General features: G+C 44.1%; 1 protein-coding gene across 1 annotated transcript; it reads left to right on the forward strand.

Annotated features, from left to right (window-relative positions):
- Window positions 1-923: 923 nt before the first annotated feature.
- On the forward strand, window positions 924-11968 carry BPIFA2 (BPI fold containing family A member 2). Its single transcript, XM_006144149.1, has 7 exons — window positions 924-1062; window positions 3942-4071; window positions 5523-5630; window positions 8324-8473; window positions 10603-10687; window positions 11734-11797; window positions 11934-11968. Exons 1-7 carry the CDS (start codon window positions 924-926, stop codon window positions 11966-11968), a joined length of 711 nt encoding a protein of 236 aa, XP_006144211.1.
- The last annotated feature ends 12900 nt before the right edge of the window (window positions 11969-24868 follow it).

The raw sequence follows: 24868 nt of genomic DNA on the forward strand, positions 1-24868 counted from the left end.
CTCTTTGGAAGCCCCGGAACCAAGGCTTGCTTCCGTAGACAGCCTCCCATCCTATCGCCACCATATAAGAGCACCGCCGCTCCCTGGAGATCGTGCAGACGAGCAAGGATTCCCTGAGCATCCTCCTCGGAACCTGTGAGTGTGGGCTTCCTCCCTATGACACTCCACACAGTGGTCTTTGGGAGGCTTTAAGGGCAAGAGTCGGAGGAATGGGGCTGCTTGAATTAGTCTCTATTTTGAAGATACCAAAGTTAGAGATACATCGATTATACTAAAAGAAGTGTCAGACTGATGAGCAATACAGGGTCAGGTGGTGGTGTCCACAATCTTTTTATACTTTTATTCAACAAATATGTATTCACTTCCTATACTGTACTGCGTGCAGGCTTTGTATTAGGACCTGGGGGTTCCGGTCCTTCCTCTAAGGAGTTCACAGCCTGGCAGGAGAGGCGGACAAGTCATCAGATAATTGGTACTCAGGACTGTGAAAGGAGAACACAGGCAGTAAGGCAGTGTACTGGGGTTCTCATCCTAGACTCTGGGGAGCATAGAGCAGGCTGCTTGAGGGCATGTGTCTTATTAAAGTCGGAGGGTTGGCAGGAATTGACTTAGGGGGAAAAGAGGAGAAAAGGAAAGCTGTAAGGCAGAGAAGGCAGAGTGTAGCAAGATCCTTGGTGTAAAGAACATGATCTTAGAGTCTAGTCTGACTTTTCAAATCCTAGCTCCTCTACCCACTGTCTGTGTGTCTCTGGGCAAGTTACTTTCGATTTCTCACCTTGGCTGCCCATCTGTGAAGAAGGAGATAACTACATCTACCTTAAAGAAATGTGAAGTGTAAGAGTGATGGGTGCTCATTGAAGAGTCCTTCCTCTGGACAATTCTCACCACTGTTCCTTTCATGTTGGTCTAGGTATCAGGACAAGATGTTTCAGCTTTGGAAACTTGTTCTCTTATGTGGTCTGCTCACTGGAACCTCAGCCTCTCTTCTTGATGGTCTTGGCGTGGGTAAAATTTTGGATGAGACGAAATCTATTGTCAATGTTGTTGACAATACAGTTGGAGGTGAGTCAAACAAGGTGATGATAGTGGCACCCGGGAGTTAGTCTCTTAAACACTATGCCTGCATTACCAGAGGCTGCCACCAGGTGCTGCCTTTTATGAGTCATTGACGGAGAAAGTTGGTTATTCAATTCCTGACTTATTCACTTATTTTTCTAGAAACAAGAAATGCTAAAATGAATACTCTTTCACATGTTATATCCTGATAAACTTTTGCCAATACATGCATGAAATAAATTTCTAAACGTGAGATTTCAAGTTCAAAAAGTATGCACATTAAAAATTATATTAGCTTGTTAGAAAAGTCATGATGCATGAAATATGTCATGGTTTTTCTGACTACCCAATGTCTTTTTTCCCACTCACTTGCCAACACTGCGTATAGACAGCTTTAAATGTTTTGCTAGTTTCATCAATGAAAGATTAACTTATAGCACATTACATTTTCTTTCATTACGAAGAAGTCCTCTGATTTTTTATATACTTACTACCATTATATATATATATATTTTGGAGAGATTTTGCTATAGGGCAGGTGTGCTCACCAGAAAGACAGAGAGAAAGAGACAGAAAGCGAGAAATCACCCCCCAGGGTGGTTGGCCACGCCACAATCCCTTCTCCTCCATTCTCCTCTGGGGATCTTGGGCATGCACGCACACATGCCCGATGTGAGTTTAAGCCACCAGGTCGAGTACTTGAACCGTGGTTGACTACATGGGAGTTCTGTGACATAGCCATTATGCTAACTGCTGGTTCCCCATTAACATATTTTAACTTAAGTATTTTATCTATTTTTTTAGCATGGTCTTCATATATATATACATATACATATATATACATATACATATATATTTAATTTTATTTATTCATTCATTTTTATTTGACCATACACACACACTCACACACATACACGCACACACACACATAGATAGAGAGAGAGAGAGCAAGCTACCAGATCTGGGACTTGAACCGTGGTTGGCATGTGGGAGTTTCCCGCCCCTTAACCACCATGCCACCTGCTGGTTCCCTGGCATGGTCTTCTTTTGAGTTGTTTAATTTTTCTCTTATTAGCTTGTGTTAACTCATCAGAAATTAAGGAAATAAGCCCTACTAATTGGGTAGTTATCTGTAAAGCTACCCGGCTTTTTATTCAATCATACCTTCTCTTTATGCCGTCTTGTTTAAAAAAAAAAAAAAAAAAAAAAAAAAAAAAAAAGCAGCTAGGTTTTCTCTATTTTCTGGGAACATTAACAGCACGTTGATAAACAATTTTACAGGAGGAGGTAACGTCTTTCAAACCTTCACAGTACTTAGGCAACTTTCAAAGATATGGAAAGGACGCACTCTCTAATTTCACAGCTGAGGCCGAGACAGAAGTGTCTGGATCGAGGTCACCTAGTGAATTATGTGACTAGACGTAGTTATATCACCTGTTTTATTTAAAGCAGCATTCTCTGAATCATTATAACTTGGCAGAGCCAAAAGGTAATACTATGGTCCCATCGCTGTTCTTCTAAGCTTTTGTTTTTCCTTGAGTTAGTAATTGCTTTGTTGCTTCTCACTTGAATTACTTTCTTTTTATTGCCAGAGGACACAGGCACTTGTGTGTGTGAGAGAGAGAAAGAGAGAACCCTGCAGTGGGGCAAGCTAACACGGCAGTCCTTTTTCCTCCATTTCTCCATCCCATCAGGATTTGGGGCACACATGCACACAAACCCAGCATGTTTTTCAAGCTATTGGGACTTGGATTCAAACCATGGTCGCCCATGTGGGACAGCACTTAACCACTATGCTCTAGGGCCAGCCCCCTCACTTGAATTATTTTCTACACAAATATCCTGAATTCTTTTCTTATGTGCCATCTTCCATCTGCCTTCTCATTTGTTCTGTCTCATTCTGCTGTTGACTGGAGAATTTCCTTTAGCACACTCTCTCCTTCCGCTCCTGCATGAATTATTGCTCTCTGGGTTTACTGTAAAGCTGTCATTCTGAGATACTCATTTGCCAGTTTCATGGATTGTGCCATATTTTTGTTTCCTAATTTGCTGTAGGGCACATATGTTCACGAGAGAGAAACAGAGAGAGAGCAGGAAAGTGAGAAAGCAATTTGTCAAGTCTGGGACTTGAACCATGATTGGCCATGTGAAAGTCCAGTGCCTTAACTACCACGCCACCTGCTGGCCTCCCTTGCCATAATTTTTACTCGATTTGGATTTTCCATTTCTTAGTTACTATTCTTATTTTGTTTGACGTAGTTTTTCTTTTATCTTTTTTTTTTTTTTTTAAATTCTATTCTTGACAGAGAGCACTTACATAAAGGAGAGAGAGAAGTACCCTCGACAGGGTCTTATCATGTCATGATCCCCTTTCCCATCCCTCTAGTTCATCAGGATCACGGGCACATGTACATACGACAGTGCATCTTCAGGGACATTCGAGGGATTCGAACCCTCAGTTAGCCATGCGCTTCCATCACTGCAATTCAGTTTACTACCAACTGTGCTTGCTAGCTGGGCCTCACCTAGTTTTTTAAACCAATGTCAGCATCTTGTTTAGACCAATAGATCCCCCACGTCCTTCCTAAAAGTTGGTGTACAATCAATATCAATTGCCTGGTCAATTTGATTGATTGCTTTGTTGATAAGTGGTCAATATATATTAGTCAGGAGGCAGCAAGAAAGGAACAAGGGTTTCCTGGCTGTGTGACTAGACAGATTTCTTAACCTTTTGAACCTCTATTTCCTCATCTGTAAAGTGCAGGTTAACAACAACATATAAAGATGAAATAAGATACCATAAGCAATGGTCTTATCTGGTACCTGGAGCTTAACACCTGCTTCATAAATAGTGCATGACATGAAATGCTGATTGGTTTTGACAGCCGTCGGTCAGAAGCTGAAGGACGAGTTGGCTGGCGTGCAGGGATTCCTCAACGAGAGGATCCAGGACGTTTTGAGCTTGGTGGGCAACAGCCTTCCTCAGATCCTTTCAACTGGCGAGAAGATATTGGAGTAAGTTTCTGCTTCATTTTGAGATCTTTCTTCCAATGAAAGGGAATAAATATCTTTGGGGAGGTAAGTTTAAGATCAAAGACAAATAGACAAGGCTTCTTCCTCCCCCACAGATGGAGGTGGTCTGAGGTGAGACCCACTAGAGGTTGAGTAAATTAGAGGCTACAGGGCAATCTGTGTATCTTGTGGGTTTGGGCTCCCATGACCTATAATTTCAGGGTCAGGGTGAAAGTTCCTTTCATCCACACCACCTATTTGCTGAAGCCTGAGCTCCCTTTTCCAAGCTGCAAAACATTTCTTCTGTAAGCATAGCTGGGGGTCAAAGTCCAAATTCCCTTAGGTGAAAGGAAACTAGAATACACGGAGTCATACGGTTCTGGGTTCAAATGCAGGCCCTGGCACTAATTTCCTTGAAATCTTGGGAAAACCACATCTGTCTGAGCCTGAGGATGCCATGTCATGAACTAGAATCAACCTCTGAACAGGGCTACTGTGGAAACTAAAGACAGTGAGGTGGATTGGAGCCAGATGGTGGTGTGGTGGAGAAAATACAATGCTCTGTGAGGCTGACTCACATGGGAAGGTTTTTAGGTGACATCTAGAGACCTCCCTGAATACGTAGGACATGTGCATACCCTTGATCCTGGCCTGGCTGAGGCTGGGGATACATTGTGATGTCAAGACCCTAGCGGAGGTACTCTGTATGTCTCTCTATCTCTGTGTCTCTCTGTCTCTTTCACTCATAAAAGAAATAAACTTTAAAAAAGAAAAAAAGGGACCAGCAGATGGTGTATGGTGTGGTGGAGAAAATACAATGCTTTGTGAGGCTGACTCACATGGGAAGGTTTTTAGGTGACATCTAGAGACCTCCCTGAATACGTAGGACATGTGCATACCCTTGATCCTGGCCTGGCTGAGGCTGGGGGTACATTGTGATGTCAAGACCCTACTGGAGGTACTCTATATGTCTCTCTATCTCTGTGTCTCTTTCTCTCATAAAAGAAATAAACTTTAAAAAAAGAAAAAAAGGGACCAGCAGATGGTGTAATGGTTATGTCACTGGACTCTCATGTAGTTGACCACAGTTCAAGTCCCAGATCTGGGGACTTAAAACTCATGCCGGGTGCATGTGTGTATGTGCCCAAAATCTCAAGAGGAAAATGGAGGAGAAGCGATGTGGTGTAGCCATCCCCTCTGGGGGGAGGGGAGGGTGATTTCTTGCTTTCTGTCTCTCTGTCTCTTTCTGTCTCTCTGGCAAACACAAGGGACCCTATCACAAAAATTTCTCTTAGAAACATAAATAAAAAGAAGAAAAGAAAAAGAAAGCAAGATCGGTGAGACCCACATATCAGCATAATAATACCATAAAGAAGTGCTCAGCAAATGTCTGTTAAGAGGAATAACAAGGGTTATTCCTCTTAATAATAACATGAATTGTGGTTTCTGTGCAGTATAAAGATATCCGACTCTGCTCTCCTGAATCCCAAATTTGAACCGACTGCTGATGGCAAAGGCATTAACGTGAGGTTCCCCATCAAGGCTCAAGTCTCTCTAGCCCTGTGAGTATGCGTTGGAATGTGAAATTTGGGGGAGGCACGGCAGCATAGCCAATGGATCCCTAACCTGGGAATCGGGAAACTTCCCATGCTACTGTGTGCCCTTGGGCCTCCATTTCCCAGTCTATAAGCTAGAGGAGCTTTCAAGGTCTAAAATCCAAATCTTTTAAATATCCTAGTGAAGTCTGGTCATAACTAAGTCTTTTTTAATAGAATGCTTCACTGAATATATTTTTGAAATTATAACATTTATCTATTCTAAAATTTGAAAAATTGAGAAGACACAAACATTTATCATTCTTTGACAAAACTTCCTCCAGCATAATTTTTGTTTCTCATAATTCTCTCTAAATAGCAGTGATCACAACAGACAAGCACATATAGTAGTATACACTACAAAAAGGGTATTATGTGAAATATAATTTTAAGATACTTCAATTTTCAAACAGAGACAGGGAAGTGAGCATATGTAAAAGAATTTCTATAAACTGAGTGCACGAAAGATAGCCTCACTCATTAGCTGTGAGATCTTGGGATAGTTACCTTCTCTGTTCCAAGGTTTCCTCATTCTGAAAATGGAGATAATAATAGTAATTTTCTCTCATAGCATTGTGATGATCCAATGAAATCATCCAGGTAAAATACTTCCCGAAAGTGCCTACATATGGGCCCAGCAGATGGCAGAGTAGTTACATCACTGAACTCCTACATGACTGACCATGGTTTGAGTCCCAAACCTGGTATCTTGAAATTCACACTGGGAGCATGTGCATGCATGCCCAAGATCCCAAGAGGAGAATGGAGGAGGAGGGATTGTGGTGTGGCCATCCCCTCTGGGGGGGGATTTCTCACTTTCCCTCTCACTGTCTCTGTCTCTCTCTCTCCAGCAAGCACATGTGCCCTATGGCAAAAACCTCTTTTAAAAAAATGCTTACATGTAAGTTGTGCTCAGTAAATGTTACCTATCGTTATTTTAATTAGCATAGGCTGTATACAAATTTCACATGAATTAAACTCCTGTGAAGAAACTCAGGAGAAGAAAGAAGCCCTTCATATAAATATGTAAATTCCATAAAGAATATGAAACCATCTTTTTTAGTTTCCACATATATGTAAAAACATGCAATGATTTTTTTTTTCTAAACCTGGCCTATTTTGCTTAGGTGAAATATTCTCCAGACTCACCCACATTTTCTCAAATAATAGGATTTTATTCTTTTTAATGACTGAATAATAGTTCATTGTCCATATACCATATTTTCTTTATCCGTTTGTCCATTGATGGACACTTAGGTAGATTCCATGTCTTAGCTATTGTGAATAGCACTGCAATAAATGTTAGCGTGCGGATATCTCTACAATATACATATTTCCTTACCTTTCGGTTTATGCCTTGTAGTAGGATTGTTGGTTCATGTGACAGTTCTATTTTTAGTTTTTTGAGAAATCTTCATAATGATTCTATAATGGCTATACTAATTTGCATTTCCACAGTGTAAGGAGTTCCTCTTTTTCTATATCCTTGCCAGCATTTGTTTTTGTCTTTTTAATAATAGCCATGGGACCAGCAGTTCGCATAATGGCTATGTCGCTGGACTCCCATATAGTTGACCGCGGTTCGCATCCCGGACCCAGTGACTTAAAACTCATGCCAGGCACGTGTGCATGTGTGCCCAAGATCCCGAGAGGAGAATGGAGGAGAAGGGATTGTGGTGTGACCATCCCCCCTGGGAGGGTGATTTCTCGCTTTCTCTCTCTCTGTCTCTCTCTGTCTGTCTGGCGAGTGTACGCGCCCTATAGCAAATAAAAACAAACAAAGAAACAAACAAACAAAAAAACTCTCCAAAAATAAATAAATATATAATAGCCATTATAACTGGGGTGAGATGATACACCAGCATGGCTTTGTTTTGCATTTTCCTGGTCATTAGTGATGGTGAACATTTCTTCCTATGCTTGCTACCCATTCGTTCATCTTTTAAGAAATGTCCGTTAAGGTCATTTGCCCATTTTATTAATTGGATTTTTTTGTTTTTTGTTGCTGAGTTGTTGGAATCCATTGTATATTCTGGTTATTAATCCCTTGTCAGAGGTGTAGTAGGCAAATATTTTCTCTCAATCTGTAAGTTGTCTCTTCACTCTGTTGATTGTTTCCCTTGCTGTGCAGAAACGTTTTCATCTCACTCATATGTGGAAACTAAAACCAATCTCATAGAAGCAGAGAATAGAATAGTGATTACTAGAGGTTGAAAAGAGTAGTGGGAAGGGGAAATAGATGTTGATTAACAAATATAAGATTAAAAATAAGAGCAACAAATTCTAGTGTTATATAGTACACTAAGATAATGACAGTCACCATTATTGTTTATCTCAGATTAGATGAAAGAGAGAACTTTGACTATTCCAACACAAAAAAATGACAAATATGTGAGATGATAATTATGCTAATCACATTCATTTGATCATTACACATTCTTATACTGAAAAATTACACTATACCCCATAAATACATGTAAGTATTATGTGTCATTAATAATGCTTTTAAAAATAAAATGAAAAATAGCTTTAAAAAAACATGGGCAATGTTAGCATTACCCAGAGACATCCTGGATAATGTCTAAACAGTAGAGTAACCCAAGCAGGCACCACGTGGGGCCTTCTAGACCTCGGCTCACTGGGAATCTTGTTTCCTGCAGGCCTTTGACTGGTGAGGTCCTCGACCTGAAGGTCTCCTTGGACCTCTTATCTGGAGTCAAAGTGGTAGCTGATCCCAAGACTGGTGTCTCCAAGGTGGTCTTGGGAGAATGCATCAGGGACCCAGCCAGCATCTCAGTCTCTTTGCTGGACAGGTAAGGTCCATCCATCTTAGTAGAACAAGGCTCTCAGGAAGAGTTGAGGACCCTCCTAATTCCAGCCCTATTCTTCCATCTGGGAAGTTGCATAATGAAGTAAAAGAGTTTAAGCTCTGGAATCAGTCTGACTTTGTTCAAATATAAGCCCTACACTAATATACAACTTTACAACTAGCTTAATCTCTCTAAGCCTCAGTTTTCACATCTGTAAACTAGGGAATAATAATATTACCTACTCATGGGCTTCTGAAATGACCAAATGAGAAACTACAAATGTTTAGGGTAAAGCCTGGAACATACTAAGTTCTCAGTCATAGCAATATTCATGTTGACGGTCTATCTACTGATTCTCTTCATAACTCAGGCAGGAGTGAGTTTATCTCTCCAGACATAATCAAAAACTTGCCTGTTTTGTCTTTTGGCTCTATCAGCTTTTGCTTCATGCTTTTGAAACTCTTTTGTTACATACACATTTAGGATTATTACGTCTTCTTGGAGAATTGACACCTATGTCATTAAATAATATTCTTCAATAATAAGAAAATTGTATTTACCTTCTTGCCTCCAGTTGGGAGAAGAGGGATTAAATGCTTACCATGGGTTCTAATTTTAGATCATCTCTAAATCATTCTTCACCGTCTGGAAAATTCCTGAAATGAGATCTTAAAAACTTAATCTTCTCCACTTACATCATTGATCCCTGTTAATCCACAAAATCTACACCTTAAACCGTGTGCTTGAAAGAGGAGGTTTAGCCCAGGCAAAGAGGTGAAGGTGGAAAGGGTGACCCTGGCCAGTGACTGGGAGAGGACAAATGGTCTGCAAGCTGAGGGTTGGGGCTGAATGACCTGGGCCAGGATCAAAGTTGGGTCCTTAGCTCTCAGCCCTGAGGGTCATAAGCAGAGGTCACTGCCATCTCTCTCCACAGAAGGATCTGCTCACAGGTTGTCCAAAGACTTCCTAAAACCAAAGGAAGTCTCCACAACCTGAGGGTAGTTAAAAAGGCTGGAGTGCAAATTCAGAGGCCTGAGCCCTGCTGACACTGCCTTGCCATGCAGCAATCCTGGGGCATTCATCCTGCTGCTCTGAGTCTGTGTCCACATATGTAAAATGGCACCACTCTGGTGCTGCAAACGCTTTCAGTTCTTTTCTTTGTATCTGGATCTAATCCCAGGTGTTCCCCCAAGTTGTGCAGGCTCTGCTTGTTCTGCCCCACCCTACACCCCTGCACTTTTTCCTCACTTAACTTGGCTGCAGATACATTTTCTCTATGCCTTAGACGAGCTCTTTCCTATCTTGAGACCTTTGCACAGGCTGCTCTGGTTACCCAGACACCTTTTCCTCATTCAGTCTCAATGTACCTTCTCAAACTTCAGGGTCTTGTACAGGTCCCTCCTTATCTCTCTTGTAAGAGTCTACATACCCTTGTGCTTCAGGGTATTGCCTCGAGTTGTTGCTATATATCTAATTGTATGTTTACTTCATTCATTCTTCCAGTTGAAATTGTATTGAGCATCTGATATGTTCCAGGCAGGCACTGTTCTGAGCTCTGGGGAACTGACTGTTGATAGTGGACAAGTCCCCAGGCTCCTGTAGCTTATCCTGAGAGAAAGGTGGGCAGAGAAGCATTGAGTTCATCAACAAAGAATCCTCCACAAAAGTCCTGTACAGAGTGTTACACTTCACAGAACATTAGGACAGCAAAACCTCCCCCTAGACAAGCAATCAGAAGAGCTGTCCTGGGGAGGTGACGATTACACTGAGAATTGAAGGTAGGGGAAGTCAGCCTTGGCAAGATTTAGTTGTGAGGTTCAAGGTTAGGAGCTATTTGTAACGTGTTCATCCAGGTGCTCCCAAAGCCCTATGTGTTTGGCACAGAGAGCTCTGTAAATAGTGGTTGAGTGAATGAATAAAGTCTCTGGATTATGATAGCACGTAAGCGACATTGGTCAGGTGTAGGATTCTAAGAGATGAGCCATCTGGACAGAGACTCCATCTGTAGTTAGAAAGGCACGTCATGTCCCTGGGGTGTACTTGACTTCAGCGTGTTCTACCTCACCTGCATCACCATCACCATCACCACCACTTGGCAATTCTGGGCACTCAACTGGCCTTGTCTTTTCCAAATACAGCAAAACACTCAACAGGGTTTTGAAAGTTGTGACCACCCCCGTGCAAAATGCTGTATCCCTCCTGGTGCAGAACGTGGTGAGTTTCCATTTCTTGGGGTCCCAAGTCAGGCCTGGTGGAGGGCAAGGGTGGCATGGGCAGGCTCGTCCTTCTGAGGTGCGACCTTCTTTCTGAGGGGTCACCTGGAGCCTCTCCTCCATGGTTCAGGCTTTGTGAGGAGGGAAGAGGAGCAGAGGCCTGACATCGGCTGAAATCGCTAGGTCCCAAAGAGCCACTTGCCATGTCTATGCACCACCAATAATGCCCTGTTAGCTATTGTTTTATTTTAGTCAACACAATTTTACTTAAATAAATGTAAGTGCATTTATTTTTTAAAGGGAAACTATATCCCTATCATAAATAGATATATCACTTACCATAGAGTTAATTGAAAAAATAAATACAGACCTATAAAATAATTTTGTTTTGGTTTTATTTATCTTTTTTTTTCCATCTGGGTAGCACCCAGAATCATAGATATCACCTACAGATTCATGAGATTCCGGAGATTCTAAATTAGTCATTCTGGAAGGGGGGGGCCAAGAATCAGGGTTTATAACAGAAAAATCCTCTGGCTAGCTCTGTGACCCCCTGAAGTGACACCTCGGTATTCCAAGTGTGGTCCTCTGAGCAGTTCAGCCTCACTTGGACACTTTTTACCAATGTGGAATCTTGGGCCCCACCTGCTCAGTCAGAACCTGGGGATGAGGGGGAGACTCAATGCACAAAAAAGCCTTATGAGCTCTGCTGTATGGTCCCCAGGGCCCCTTCCACCCCCTACAATTCCAGGGTTACAAATTCAAGGTTTCTGAGGGGATGGGGATATTAATGTTCTAGATGCTAGACTCTTAAGATCCTAGAATTCTAATGCTCTAAGGTTTTAGAATTCTAATATCTTAAGGTTGTCAGATTTTAGACTGCTGGGATTCTGCTGTTCTAAAATCCTGAGGTTCACTGGTTCTAGGATCCCTAGAGATATATCTCTATGTGGATGGCGGGTAGCTGAGAATGACCCATCCTTTCTCCTTCTCCTCTCCCTTCTCTCCGTCCTCTCTCTCCTCTCCACCCCTTGCTCGGGCTGTCAGGTGTGCCCAGTGATCCATTCCATCATCAACGCCGTGAGCGTGGATGGTATTCAGCAGGCAATAGGTAAGTCACGGCTGGGGGAAGGGGAGCTTTCCCAGAGCGGCCATGCAACTCTGTGCCCAACTCGCAAAGTGTTTTGTCAAGGGACCTTGGGCAAGCACATTGGGATCAGCCACTGGGGGCTCTCTTTGGCCTTTAGGTCTCCAGGCATGGCCCAAGTGGCTAGGGCAGTGAAAATGCGGTAGAGGAAGGTGTCAGGGCCCTGGAGGGTCTTATGTCAAAATGACCACAAGTCCAGTTGTTCGGAATCACTCTGTGCTCTGCGCACACACTCTCACTAGATCCTTGTAACGAACCTGTTGGTGGGTGCTGCCATGGCGCCCATCTTACAGATGCACAAACTGAGGCTCAGGGATGTGGAGTCACACACCTGAGGTCCCACCGCTGTCAGGCTGACCCGTGGGAGAATGGCAGCTCTTGAATATGATCGCTATTCCATTTCTCTATAGCAGAGACTAAGATCTGCTGTGATTTGTCCCTTCAGCTCAACTTCAGCGGGGAAGCAACGTGCAAACCCTGGTCTGAAGAGGATGGATAAGGATCCACTGTGATGCCCACCTGCTGGTGAGGGACAGTCTCTGTGCCCACACAAACAGTGGCCTGTGGTGAAGCGAAGCAAGGGGTGGTTCCTCTTTTTCCAGCAGCAGACTAAGCTCTTGTCCCAGTCATTGACTGAGCCCTGACCCTAGTCCCAGCTTGAGCCCTGATTTGGGCTACAGTCTGAACCCTAATCCTTAATTGCACACATAGGCTGAGCTCCGATTCTGGCCCTAGACTAAGCTTTGATGCCAGTTATTGACTGAACCCCAACCTTGATCTTAGACTGATCATAACCCTGTCCACACACTGCACTGCAACGCTGGCTCCAGTCATGGCCTCCAATCAATCTTTCCGCACCTCCCGTTGTTCCCCAAGCCAGTATCACATAGGTTACGGGTCCCCTCTCCCAGGCCTCGGGCAGCCCAAGGTGCTGTGGGGTGAGCCAGCACAGGAGAGCCAGGCAACGTGCACCAACCAAGCGTCCCGGGAGTGGAGCTGCCTGTAAGGACAGCCACTGCTGCAAGCATCCTAATGCCCTGTGCTTTCACTCCAGGTTGGCGCCCAGCTGTTTGACCATGCTCCCATGTAGCGTGTCTCCCTGGGAGGTGCCACCATCCAACCTGAGCCCAGCCAGAAGGACCTTCCCAGTTGCCCCCTTCTCCTCACAGTGGAAAAAGCAGCCTGACACCTGTTATCCCACCCTTGGGAATAAAAACTCACTGTTGCACCCCTGCCCCGTATGGCCTCTTGCATCCCCTCCACTGGGACTTGGTGGGGTCAGTGGAGACCTGGAATCAGAGCTGGAAGGGACATTTGAGAATATCCAGACCTACTTCCTTGTTTTACAAATAGGACACTGAGACCCAGAGAGGGCAGGAAACTGGCCTGGGCCCCGCAGTCAATCCGCGGCATTGGCAGAACTCCCGAGTCACCCAGTCACACATTCAGTGGGTACTTAGTGAGGACATACTCTGTGCCTGGCTGGCAGTGGGAACTGACAGTCACTCTGCAGCTGACCCCCCCAGGGCATTCATCCACTCCTCTCAGGACCCTGAGGACTCATGAAGAACCAGGGATACTTAGTCTGACCAGACTCAGAGCCCTGCGGCCCATCTCCACCTGCTTTTCCCCACCCACTGCAGAGCTAGGGTTCCAGTGGAGCTGAGAGCACCCTGGCTTTGGCCCCCTGGGATCATTCAACCCTCTCATCAGAGCTAACAGCCTGTGCACCCATCTGCGAGGCTGCACAAAGGACTGGCTTCCCTGCTGAGGTCAAGGACCCTGAGGTTGCTCACATGTATCATGGAGATCAGTCCCTCCCTCCACCCAGGGCCCCTCCAGCCATACCCCAGAACTAGCTCCACCACCATCACACTGCTTACAATAACACTGCCACTGTATGGAGGGGGGCCTTTATGCCCACACATGTGACCTTATTAATTCCTCACTACACCCTATCAGATCTGGTCTATATTAAAAGCATGATAATAATGGGGTCTCCCTAAACCAGAAAACACTTGACAGGTGAGGAAACTGAGGTTCATAAAGGCAAAGTGACTCCTCCAGATCACATCATGGGCAAGTGGCAGAGCTGGGATTTGAACCCATGGCTATGGGACCCCAGACTTTATTCTATTCATATATATAAAAAGTATGTAAAACCACTTACGTTTGAAGATAGTTCACTGAGCGAGACAGGTTTTAGAACTAGACCGCATTTCTGACCATTCAGAATATCCGACCTACCATGTGTGCAGGTTACACTTGCAACCAGAGGAAAAGAAGTGACATACAAATCAAAGAAGTGACAGCATATAGCATTCTCCCTCTGTGAACCTGGCACCCCAGAACCACCTCTGGGTCCTTTCCTACCAGCCCAGACCTCAAAGGAGGGTGAGGGCTTCCTGGAAATAGTGATGACCATGAAGGACGAGTTGGGGTAGAGTGAGCTTTAAGGGAGTGAGAGGAGTCTGCTGTAAGAGGACAGGTGGGAAGAAAGAAGGCAAACCTGTGTGGTCATTGAGTCATCCAGAAACTGGAGCACCAAAGCCTTGACTACGGTTGGTGTTTGCCTTATGGTCATGATCTCAGCAGTTGGCAGCCTATAAAACCTTCCTCATTGAGCTCTGTGATGGTTAAGAAAAAGCTAATGAGTGGAAAGTTTAATTTGGGCCTGACACCGAGTAAGCCCATGATGAATGTTAGCCTCTGCACACTGAAATCACTGTCTACCACCCTCACATTTGTTGACTGATGAAAAGACCGATAGGGAGAAATTGTAGCCCAGGGAGTTCCTGGGTTTCCACCTTGTCTCTGTGAAGACTGCTAACTGTCCTCCAGAATTCTTTCTTCTCTTCACTCCCCAGGTTTTAATTGGGCACATGGTTCCCCGGCCAGACAATATCTCCCAGCTTCCCTTGCAGCTAAGTGTGACCATGTAACCAAGGTCTGGCTCTTATGAGAGAAAGGAGTCAACTTGTTCATTTAAGCCACCATGTTTTGGGGTCCCCTTAATCAGGCTGTTTTTCCCTTTTGTATGTAATCCACCCTGCCATTGATGTGCTATTTGACAGTAGCTATTAACTGCTCCTCCCTGAGCCCTGGTTCTCCACCTGCACAGTCATCATGGAAGGCTCTTCCAGTTCCAGCAGGATTCAAGTTAACATTTCTTTCAGGGGTGAAGGGAAAGGAGACAATAAACATTTATTCAGTTTCTACTACACTCCAGGCACTGTATTAGACCAGGAGACCTCAGCCTGAACTGAGTTTGCCCTCCAAGGGACATTTGGGGATGTCTGGATTTTTTTTTTTTTTTTTTTTTTTAGTTTTACTGTTGGGCATATACACTCACCAGAGACAGAGAAAAAGAGAGAGAAATCACTCCCCAGGGGGAATGGCCACACCGCAGTCCTTTCCACTCCATTCTCCTCTAGGTATTTTGGGCACGCATGCACATACACCTGTTATGTTTTTTAAGCTGCTGGGTCTGGGACTCAAACCGTAGTTGGCCATGTGTGATCCAGCCACTTTTACCATCACACCACCTGCTGGCTTGTCTGGGAATTTTTTTTTTTTTTTTGGAGAGGTTTTCGCTATAGGGCACGTGCGCTCGCCAGACAGACAGACAGAGACATAGAGACAGAAAGCGAGAAATCACCCCCCAGAGGGGATGGTCACGCCGCAATCCCTTCTCCTCCATTCTCCTCTCAGGATCTTGGGCATGCATGCACACATGCACGGCATGAGTTCTAAGCCACAGGGTCGGGGATGCGAACCGTAGTCAACTACGTGGGAGTCCAGCGACATAGCCATTACATTAACTGCTGGTTCTCTGGGAATGTTTTTAATGATCACAAATTGGGCAATGGGAGGGAATGCTACTGATATCTCCTGGCAGAGGCCAAGATGCTGCCAGCATTTATATTGACCTATAAATCCTGTAATGTGCAGGACTGCCCTTACAATGCAGAACCATCTGGTCTGAAATGTCAATAATATTGAGAAGCCCTGTGTAAGATCTCATGAATCCTGGCTTTTGCTGAGTAATTCAGTGAATGATTCTTTGAGTAGTTGTGGCAACTGAGGCTCAGAAAGGCAAAGCAACTTGCCTGAAGCCACATGATTGGTCAAAGGCGAAGCTGGCTTTAATCCGAAATCAGCTTCTTCCATAGCTAGTACTTCCCCTGCTAGCCGAGGAAGGGGAATGATTTCTCTCTATATATCTCCTGGGAATCCCACACCCCACAGAAAATACACAAGGAGGGGCTCAAAATTCAGGGCTTCTCTGGGGCACTCACCAACTTGGGTCAGTGCCAAGCCTTAGTCCAAGCTGATCTGCCCACCCAGATACCTTTTCTTCTCCTTCTCCAGCTAACTAAATCCTCCCCAACCCTCAAGACTCTGCTCAGAATTCACCCCAGGGTAAGCGGGGACCTTGCCTAAAGATTTCCCCCAAAAAGATATTGTATTTCCCAACTCATAGGTCTAACCAAGCTACCCTATCCTTACTGTCCAATACACAGCAAACACTCAGAAATTGCCAGCTCTTGAGAACCAGAGGCCACATGTAGATCTTTCCTTTTGTAGCCTTCACCAGAGTGGCAGTGACCAAAATGAAGCTCAGTCTTTTTATGACATCTGACCAAAGCAAGAAACTCATAATGTGTTTCAATATACCTTTGCACATTTGCAAGAGGATTGTCTTCCCCTCTTTCCAAAGAGCTGAGGAAGAATCCATGCCCATCTAAAAGGATGACAAAGTTCAGGCTGTGTGAGGACATTACAAAGGTCAGCAAACTGTCAAAGCAGTCCAAGTTTACAGGAGAAATATGTCATCTGCACTGAGCAGATGCAGCAGGAGACAGCTAATGGCACCACTGTCCATGTGGGCATTCACCCAGCAAGGTGGTCCCCACTAGACTGAAACTACACAAAGACCACAAAAAGATCCTTGAATGGAAAGCTGAACCTCACCAAGTAGGAATGGAAAGGGGCAAATGCCGGGGTCCAGCCTCGGCAGGGGTGGGTTCTCTCATCGGAGGAAGGCGACGTGGGTGAACAAAATTAGACTGAAACCTCAATGCCCCTTAGCATATTCTCAGCCGGCTACAGCCAGAGCAAGCTCAGGACTGCAGCGCTAGCACCTATCAAACACACATATTTATTGAGGGATGTCTTACAGGAATAGGAGGGGTGAAGGGGAAATAAAAGTTTTACTCTAAGAAATAGGGTATAGGGGCCAGCAGTTAGCGTAATGACTATGTCACTGGACTCCCATGTAGTTGACCGCGGTTCGAGTCCCGGACCCGGCAGCTTAAACTCATGCTGGGCGTGTGTGCATGCGTGCCCAAGATCTTGTGAGAAGGGATTGTAGCGTGGCCATCCCCCCGGGGGGGTGATTTCTCGCTTTCTGTCTCTGTCTTTCTGGTGAGCACATGCGCCCTATAGCAAAAACCTCTCTAAAAAAAAATAGAAAAAAAAGGGATAGAGTATACAAAGTATGGAAACAATAATCATAAAACATGATGTCTGTTCTGTTTGAACAGGTGAAGCCAAACACAGTTCTCAGAATGAGTCTATTTGGTGTATTTTCTTAAGTCTTGCTTACCAGACAGGGTCTTTTGAAGAGGGGGCTTGCAGGAAACTTGATAATTTCAGTCCCAGGTCAGCTTGATAACTTCAGTCCCAGGCCAGGGCGGCAGCATTGCCAGTTACAAAGGCCTAGATAGAAATCTTGTCTTGTTAAGTAAAGACACAGTTAATATATGGAATATCTATATTACAACTAAAGAGGGTGAGCCTATTACCCATATGGGAAAGGAAGATGATCTTGTAGCTCAGAAGACAACACAGGATGTTTTATTAGCAATTTTTCATAGTTAACAGCATACAGGGGAAAAACTGTTTGTAGTTAGGTACTATCTGTTGCTTGCCCAAACCAGATAAGGACTTTCAGCTAAGATAGTTACTCTTCCCCCTGGAGCCTTCAGGTTTGTTTATCCTGTTGTTGTTAGTCAGATCTGTCCTTTCTCTATTAACCCATGGGTCCCTGTATTTATTTGCTGAATTTTTTGTCTGTTAATCAGTGAATTCTTGTGCTTTATCTTTAAGTCCCTGTCATGATGGTGGATATGCTAACTTGGCCTTATATAAGTTAACTTTGGCCTGTAGCTTTAACAAAGGGTATTTACGTAAAACTAGCCTTAAACTAACTTAGTCTACATATGCTTCTAACGCTAATTTGGTTTATACTAACTTAACCTAACATATGATAATTTCAGCTTAAAACAGGCAGGTGGGGGAGTCTGCCTCAGGTTCCCTGACCCTCCCCCCCACGAGCTGAGCCACTGTCTTAGGAAAACACATTCCTACAGAGAGTGGCAGTGACCAAAATGAAGCTCAGTCTTTTTATGACATCTGACCAAAGCAAGAAACTCATAATGTGTTTCAATATACCTTTGCACATTTGCAAGAGGATTGTCTTCCCCTCTTTCCAAAGAGCTGAGGAAGAATCCATGCCCATCTAAAAGGATGACAAAGTTCAGGCTGTGTGAGGACATTACAAAGGTCAGCAAACTGTCAAAGCAGTCCAAGTTTACAGGAGAAATATGTCATCTGCACTGAGCAGATGCAGCAGGAGACAGCTAATGGCACCACTGTCCATGTGGGCATTCACCCAGCAAGGTGGTCCCCACTAGACTGAAACTACACAAAGACCACAAAAAGATCCTTGAATGGAAAGCTGAACCTCACCAAGTAGGAATGGAAAGGGGCAAATGCCGGGGTCCAGCCTCGGCAGGGGTGGGTTCTCTCATCGGAGGAAGGCGACGTGGGTGAACAAAATTAGACTGAAACCTCAATGCCCCTTAGCATATTCTCAGCCGGCTACAGCCAGAGCAAGCTCAGGACTGCAGCGCTAGCACCTATCAAACACACATATTTATTGAGGGATGTCTTACAGGAATAGGAGGGGTGAAGGGGAAATAAAAGTTTTACTCTAAGAAATAGGGTATAGGGGCCAGCAGTTAGCGTAATGACTATGTCACTGGACTCCCATGTAGTTGACCGCGGTTCGAGTCCCGGACCCGGCAGCTTAAACTCATGCTGGGCGTGTGTGCATGCGTGCCCAAGATCTTGTGAGAAGGGATTGTAGCGTGGCCATCCCCCCGGGGGGGTGATTTCTCGCTTTCTGTCTCTGTCTTTCTGGTGAGCACATGCGCCCTATAGCAAAAACCTCTCTAAAAAAAAATAGAAAAAAAAGGGATAGAGTATACAAAGTATGGAAACAATAATCATAAAACATGATGTCTGTTCTGTTTGAACAGGTGAAGCCAAACACAGTTCTCAGAATGAGTCTATTTGGTGTATTTTCTTAAGTCTTGCTTACCAGACAGGGTCTTTTGAAGAGGGGGCTTGCAGGAAACTTGATAATTTCAGTCCCAGGTCAGCTTGATAACTTCAGTCCCAGGCCAGGGCGGCAGCATTGCCAGTTACAAAGGCCTAGATAGAAATCTTGTCTTGTTAAGTAAAGACACAGTTAATATATGGAATATCTATATTACAACTAAAGAGGGTGAGCCTATTACCCATATGGGAAAGGAAGATGATCTTGTAGCTCAGAAGACAACACAGGATGTTTTATTAGCAATTTTTCATAGTTAACAGCATACAGGGGAAAAACTGTTTGTAGTTAGGTACTATCTGTTGCTTGCCCAAACCAGATAAGGACTTTCAGCTAAGATAGTTACTCTTCCCCCTGGAGCCTTCAGGTTTGTTTATCCTGTTGTTGTTAGTCAGATCTGTCCTTTCTCTATTAACCCATGGGTCCCTGTATTTATTTGCTGAATTTTTTGTCTGTTAATCAGTGAATTCTTGTGCTTTATCTTTAAGTCCCTGTCATGATGGTGGATATGCTAACTTGGCCTTATATAAGTTAACTTTGGCCTGTAGCTTTAACAAAGGGTATTTACGTAAAACTAGCCTTAAACTAACTTAGTCTACATATGCTTCTAACGCTAATTTGGTTTATACTAACTTAACCTAACAATGTTAATTTCAGCTTAAAACAGGCAGGAGGAGGAGTCTGTCTCAGGTTCCCTGACCCTCCCATGGATTACTAATTGGCTTTATTGTGAAGTTGCAATAAGGTTAGGGGTGAGGGGCTACATGTTCTAATTGTCACTTCATAAAGTTTTAACAATAGGGAACATAGGTTCCATACAGGGTTGGATTAAGGGTGGGTCTATTGCAGTTCCACAATTGTTCATTTGATGTAGGTGGGTCTTCATGGAATGCAGTTTCGGGAAAGCAGCTCCAGCAATTATCAGTTGATCCAGCACGGCAGCCATCTTGTGATTACTGAGCACGGTGCTGAGAAAAGAAAATCTCAAATATAGATATTAGTTCTTATGGATCTCAATAAATAATGGAACTTGTATAATTTTATAGGGATCTAAAACTTAATTCAAGGAATCCTAATATATTTTAAAGGCATGAAATTATTGTTCACTTGGTAAGGGCGGGGACAGCTTTTTCAACTGGCGGTAAAGTGACTAACAAGTTAATGAGGAACTTTAAGGTGGGTTTGTGGCATACTTAAAACATTCTATTGTGCCTGTGGCGCCACTGTTATTATGTATTTTGTTAGAACATTAGCTATAGTGGAGCGGGAGTTCCTGGGCCAGTTTCGGCCTAAAAGGTTATTTTTAAGCTTATGCTAAATGTATCTTGAAGGGGCTTCCAAAGGTCAAGAAGATTTCTGCCTAGATGTGACTTCAACACACCCTCTATTATGACTGTGCCAGAGTAAAGTATTGTAATTAACAGTAGGTGGTCAGAGCAAAGGGGAGCGGCCGGGGACTTTTAGCGGGAGTTCCTGGGCCAGTTTCGGCCTAAAAGGTTATTTTTAAGCTTATGCTAAATGTATCTTGAAGGGGCTTCCAAAGGTCAAGAAGATTTCTGCCTAGATGTGACTTCAACACACCCTCTATTATGACTGTGCCAGAGTAAAGTATTGTAATTAACAGTAGGTGGTCAGAGCAAAGGGGAGCGGCCGGGGACTTTTGGAAAATCTTATCATATATTCAGGATGTATAAGAGAGCTATGTAATTCTTTTATAGTAGTATACCAGGGAATCAGAGGGGGGTCGCTTCCCAGCAAGGCTACTGCAGTCTCTGGAGCATACAACAAGCGGCCTTGCCAACATGCTGAGTCGACCCAAGCTTTGCTCATAGGTCGGGGGTGGGGGACATACAACAGCGGCCTTGCCAATGTGCTAATTCGACCCAAGCTTTGCTCAAAAGGTCAAAGGCTCAAAATAGATCCTGGGACCCTACAGGGTCGGACTTCTCCAAGCAAATACAAGGAAGAAACAATTGAGAAGATGCAGGAGTAAAATAGTCTTATATACAGCTTTCATTAAAAATTGCTAAAATGAGGGGCCAGCAGGTGGTGCGTTGATTAAGGTGCTCCCACATGGCCAACCAGGGTTCCAGTCTCAGACCCCCTGGCTTAAAAATCACACCAGGCACCTGTGTATGCATGCCCAAAATCACAAAAGGAGAATGGAAGAGAAGAGATTGCAGTGTGGTCATCTCCCCAGGAGGTGATTTCTCACTTTCTCTCTCTTCCTCTCTCTCAGATGAGCACATGTGCCATATGGCAAAAAAAAAAAACTATAAAACAACAACAAAAAACTGCTAAAATGGAAAAAAAATAAACTGTCAGCTCTCATTATCATGAGATAATTCATCTTTCTGTATCCCAAGCCTGAGAGCTCCTTGAGGACAGGTTCTTCACTCTTCTAAGCAGCACCAGCACCCACAAAAGAGCAGACAAAATACAATCACACACCAAGACTGAATGAATGTGTGAACAAATGAATGAACTCCATTTTGATTGCACACAGTCACACAACATCTCTGGGACAGCCAAATGAGTGAGTATGCAGGAACAGCCTAGAAAACCAGGATCAGGGGACATAGGAGAGCTGCCAGCATGTTTCTATTAACAAGGGACAGATGCCTGACACTTGAGGACATAAGTAGCCCACCGACACCTGGTCCACCGGTATGAAGCAAGGACACAGAGTAGGAGGTGCCGAGGCCATCCAGTCCCCCACTGCTGACTGATGTAGCCAAGGAAGGGGAAAGAGGGCAGGTTTGGGAATTGAGGAAGCACCCCAGAATCAGGCACCCCCAGAACCAGCTCTGAGTCCTTTCCCACTATCTCAGACCTCAAAGGAGGATAAGGGCTTCCTGGAGATAGTGAAGGATTTGGGACAGAGGGAGAAGCTTTGAGGGGTGAGGGGATGTCCGCCATTGGGGATACGTGGGAAGGAAGAAGGCCAAGCTGTGTGGCCATTGAGACATCCAGAAAGTGGAGCACCACACCCTAATGTGAAAGCTTAATCCAGTTAAATAAGGCTGCACATCCACGTGGATCATTCCCATGTTTGCATAGTTCCTTCAGGAGAACATCTCTGGATCAGAATTATTAGCTGTGCCTTGGAACACTTTGTGATCCCAGAAACATATCACATAAAGATCTACCAAGCCGGATCTTTCTATTTACACTACGATAAGAGAATGCATGTATTTCGCCGTAGCTTTGCCAGGTAGATGGATGCCTTTCTTTTAAATATTTGCTCTTTCAATGGAGCTAGAACAACATCATCACATTGCAAAATCCAAAGATTGCAAATTAGGGGAGTCAATTGTCACATCTGCCCAACGAGCAATTTTCTGAGCTTTTTGTCGCTGCTGTACTAGTGGATTCCATTGGGTAAAAACATAGATCTTAGAATTATGATTAGCTGGACTCACAACGATGCAAAAAAACCCCTGAAACTGGGAAATAGAACTGAAAAAGGGATGCCAAAATTTGACAAAAGTTCATCTATAGGGGTGACTTCTATTCTATGCTAGTGTTAGTTTTTATGCAAGAAATAAAATGCATTTTCCAAAATGGGCAGGCTGTTTGAGTGTCTTGCTGAGCCTGACCTATGAAATGAGCTCATGCTGCCTGCTCTCCCCAGGGCAGGAGCTCAAGGGAGTTGGGAGAGAGAGGGTAGGACCTATTCCTACCACTGCAAAGGTAGACAGCCTCCTGGGGGAGACAGATTCCACAGAGGAGGGGCTTCTGAGCCAGCCCCTCCTAGCATGAGGGCAATCAGAGAAGGCTTCCTGGAAAAGGTGCCCATATTGCTGCAATTGCAAGGATGACAGGTAGAGAAGGGAGGGGAGGCCATTCCAAGGAGAAGGAACCACATGAGCAAAGGGGCAAAGTGGGGCTGAGTCTTTAAGGCTGCTGGAAGCATAAATGTGTGCGGGTCAAGGGGTCAAGTGGAAGGCAACACAATGACGACAACAGAGGTGGTTTAGATGTATTCCTCTAAGCCAGCAGTTCTCATGTTTCTTTCTTTTTCAGCCCACTATTAAGATTGAGGCCCTCAAAGAGCTTTTGTTTACATGGGTTACATTTATTGATGTTTGCCATGAAAAAAAGAAATGAGAGATTTTAAAATATGTATTTATCATTTCCTTTTAAAATGACAGTAATAAATTCATTATATTTTAACAAAATAACATGTTTTTATGAAAAATAACTACACATCCTCAAAACATCATTAAGCAGAAGGTGGTTCTGTTTGATATTTTTTTTTCCTTGAACTGTGGTCAGCCATGTGAGAGTCGAGCATCTTAACTACCATGCCACCTGCCAGCCCCTCTGTTTGACATTTTTAAAAGTCTTGGTAATGGGCCAACTGTGGCCTGGTAGTCAAGGCAGCTGGCTCCCACGTGGCCCCGCTGCACAGTTTGATTCCTGGACCTGGCAGCTTGAGAAATGCATCAGGCATTTGTGCATGCATGCCCAAAATCCCAAGAGGAGAATGGAGGAGAAGGGATCGTTGCAAAGTCATCCTCCCTGGGGTTGGGGTGGCAGGGATGCTTGCTCACTTCCCCACTCTCTCTTTCTCCCCAGTGTGTATACATACTCTATAGCAAAATTTTTTTTAAAAATCTATAATGACTGGCATGACAGAAGACATCTGTTTCTTCCTTCAATCTGTTGTACTGTTACCTGTCATGTAGTATCTAGAAAATTCTGCTCTACACTTGTGAGAGAATGAAAGTGAAAAGGTAAATAATGGAATATTATTTAGTTATTTTAAAAAATGAGGTGTCAGGGACCAACAAATGGCATAGCAGTTATGTCATTGGACTCCCACATGGCCAACCACGCTTTGAATCCCAGACCTGGTGGCTTGAAAATCACGTTAGACATGTGTGTGTGTGTGCCCAAGATCTTGAGGGACTGCAGCATGGCCATGCCCCCAGGGGGATGATTTCTCACTTTCCATCCCACTGTCTGTCTGTCTCTCTGGTGAGGGCATATGCCCTAAGGCAAAAAAAGGGGGAATGTCAAGCCACAAAAAGACATGCAGGTATCATAAATGCCTATCGCTAAGACAACAAGCCAATCTGATAATGCTCAAATGATATGATTCCTACTCTATTACATTCTGGAAAAAAAAAATAACTATGGAGATAGTGATAAGATCAGAGTTTGGGGAGATGGGAGGGAAGAGTATGAGGAGCACAAAGGGTTTGTAGGGCTGGGAAATTGTTCAGTATTATCCTGGTGGGCCTGTCATTATGTATTTGTCGAAACCCATAGAACATACAAAAGTAAGAGTGAATCCTAGTGTAAATTATGAACTTTGCTCATGGGGCACGATTAATGTACTATTCTCAGGGAGGATATTGAGAGTAGGGAGTCTGGGCATTGGTGGCAGAGGGTCATAGCAGATTGAGCAGTTTCCTCTCCCAGAGTCATCTCGTCAACCTCACTCATGGTGCAGATGAGAAAACCAACTCAGAGCAAGACAGGGACATATACATGAAACTGGGCCCATGTCCCCTGACCTTTAACTTTTCTCAGGGCTCTCAAATCTCTGTACCTCTTCCTTTGATGATTTCCATAATGTACAGACTTAAATATGTTGTTGACATTGCCCCAGGCCTTTTCTATGA

This window comes from Tupaia chinensis, unplaced genomic scaffold (genome assembly GCF_000334495.1).
Source record: "Tupaia chinensis unplaced genomic scaffold, TupChi_1.0 Scaffold000115_1, whole genome shotgun sequence".
Lineage (NCBI taxonomy): Eukaryota > Metazoa > Chordata > Mammalia > Scandentia > Tupaiidae > Tupaia > Tupaia belangeri.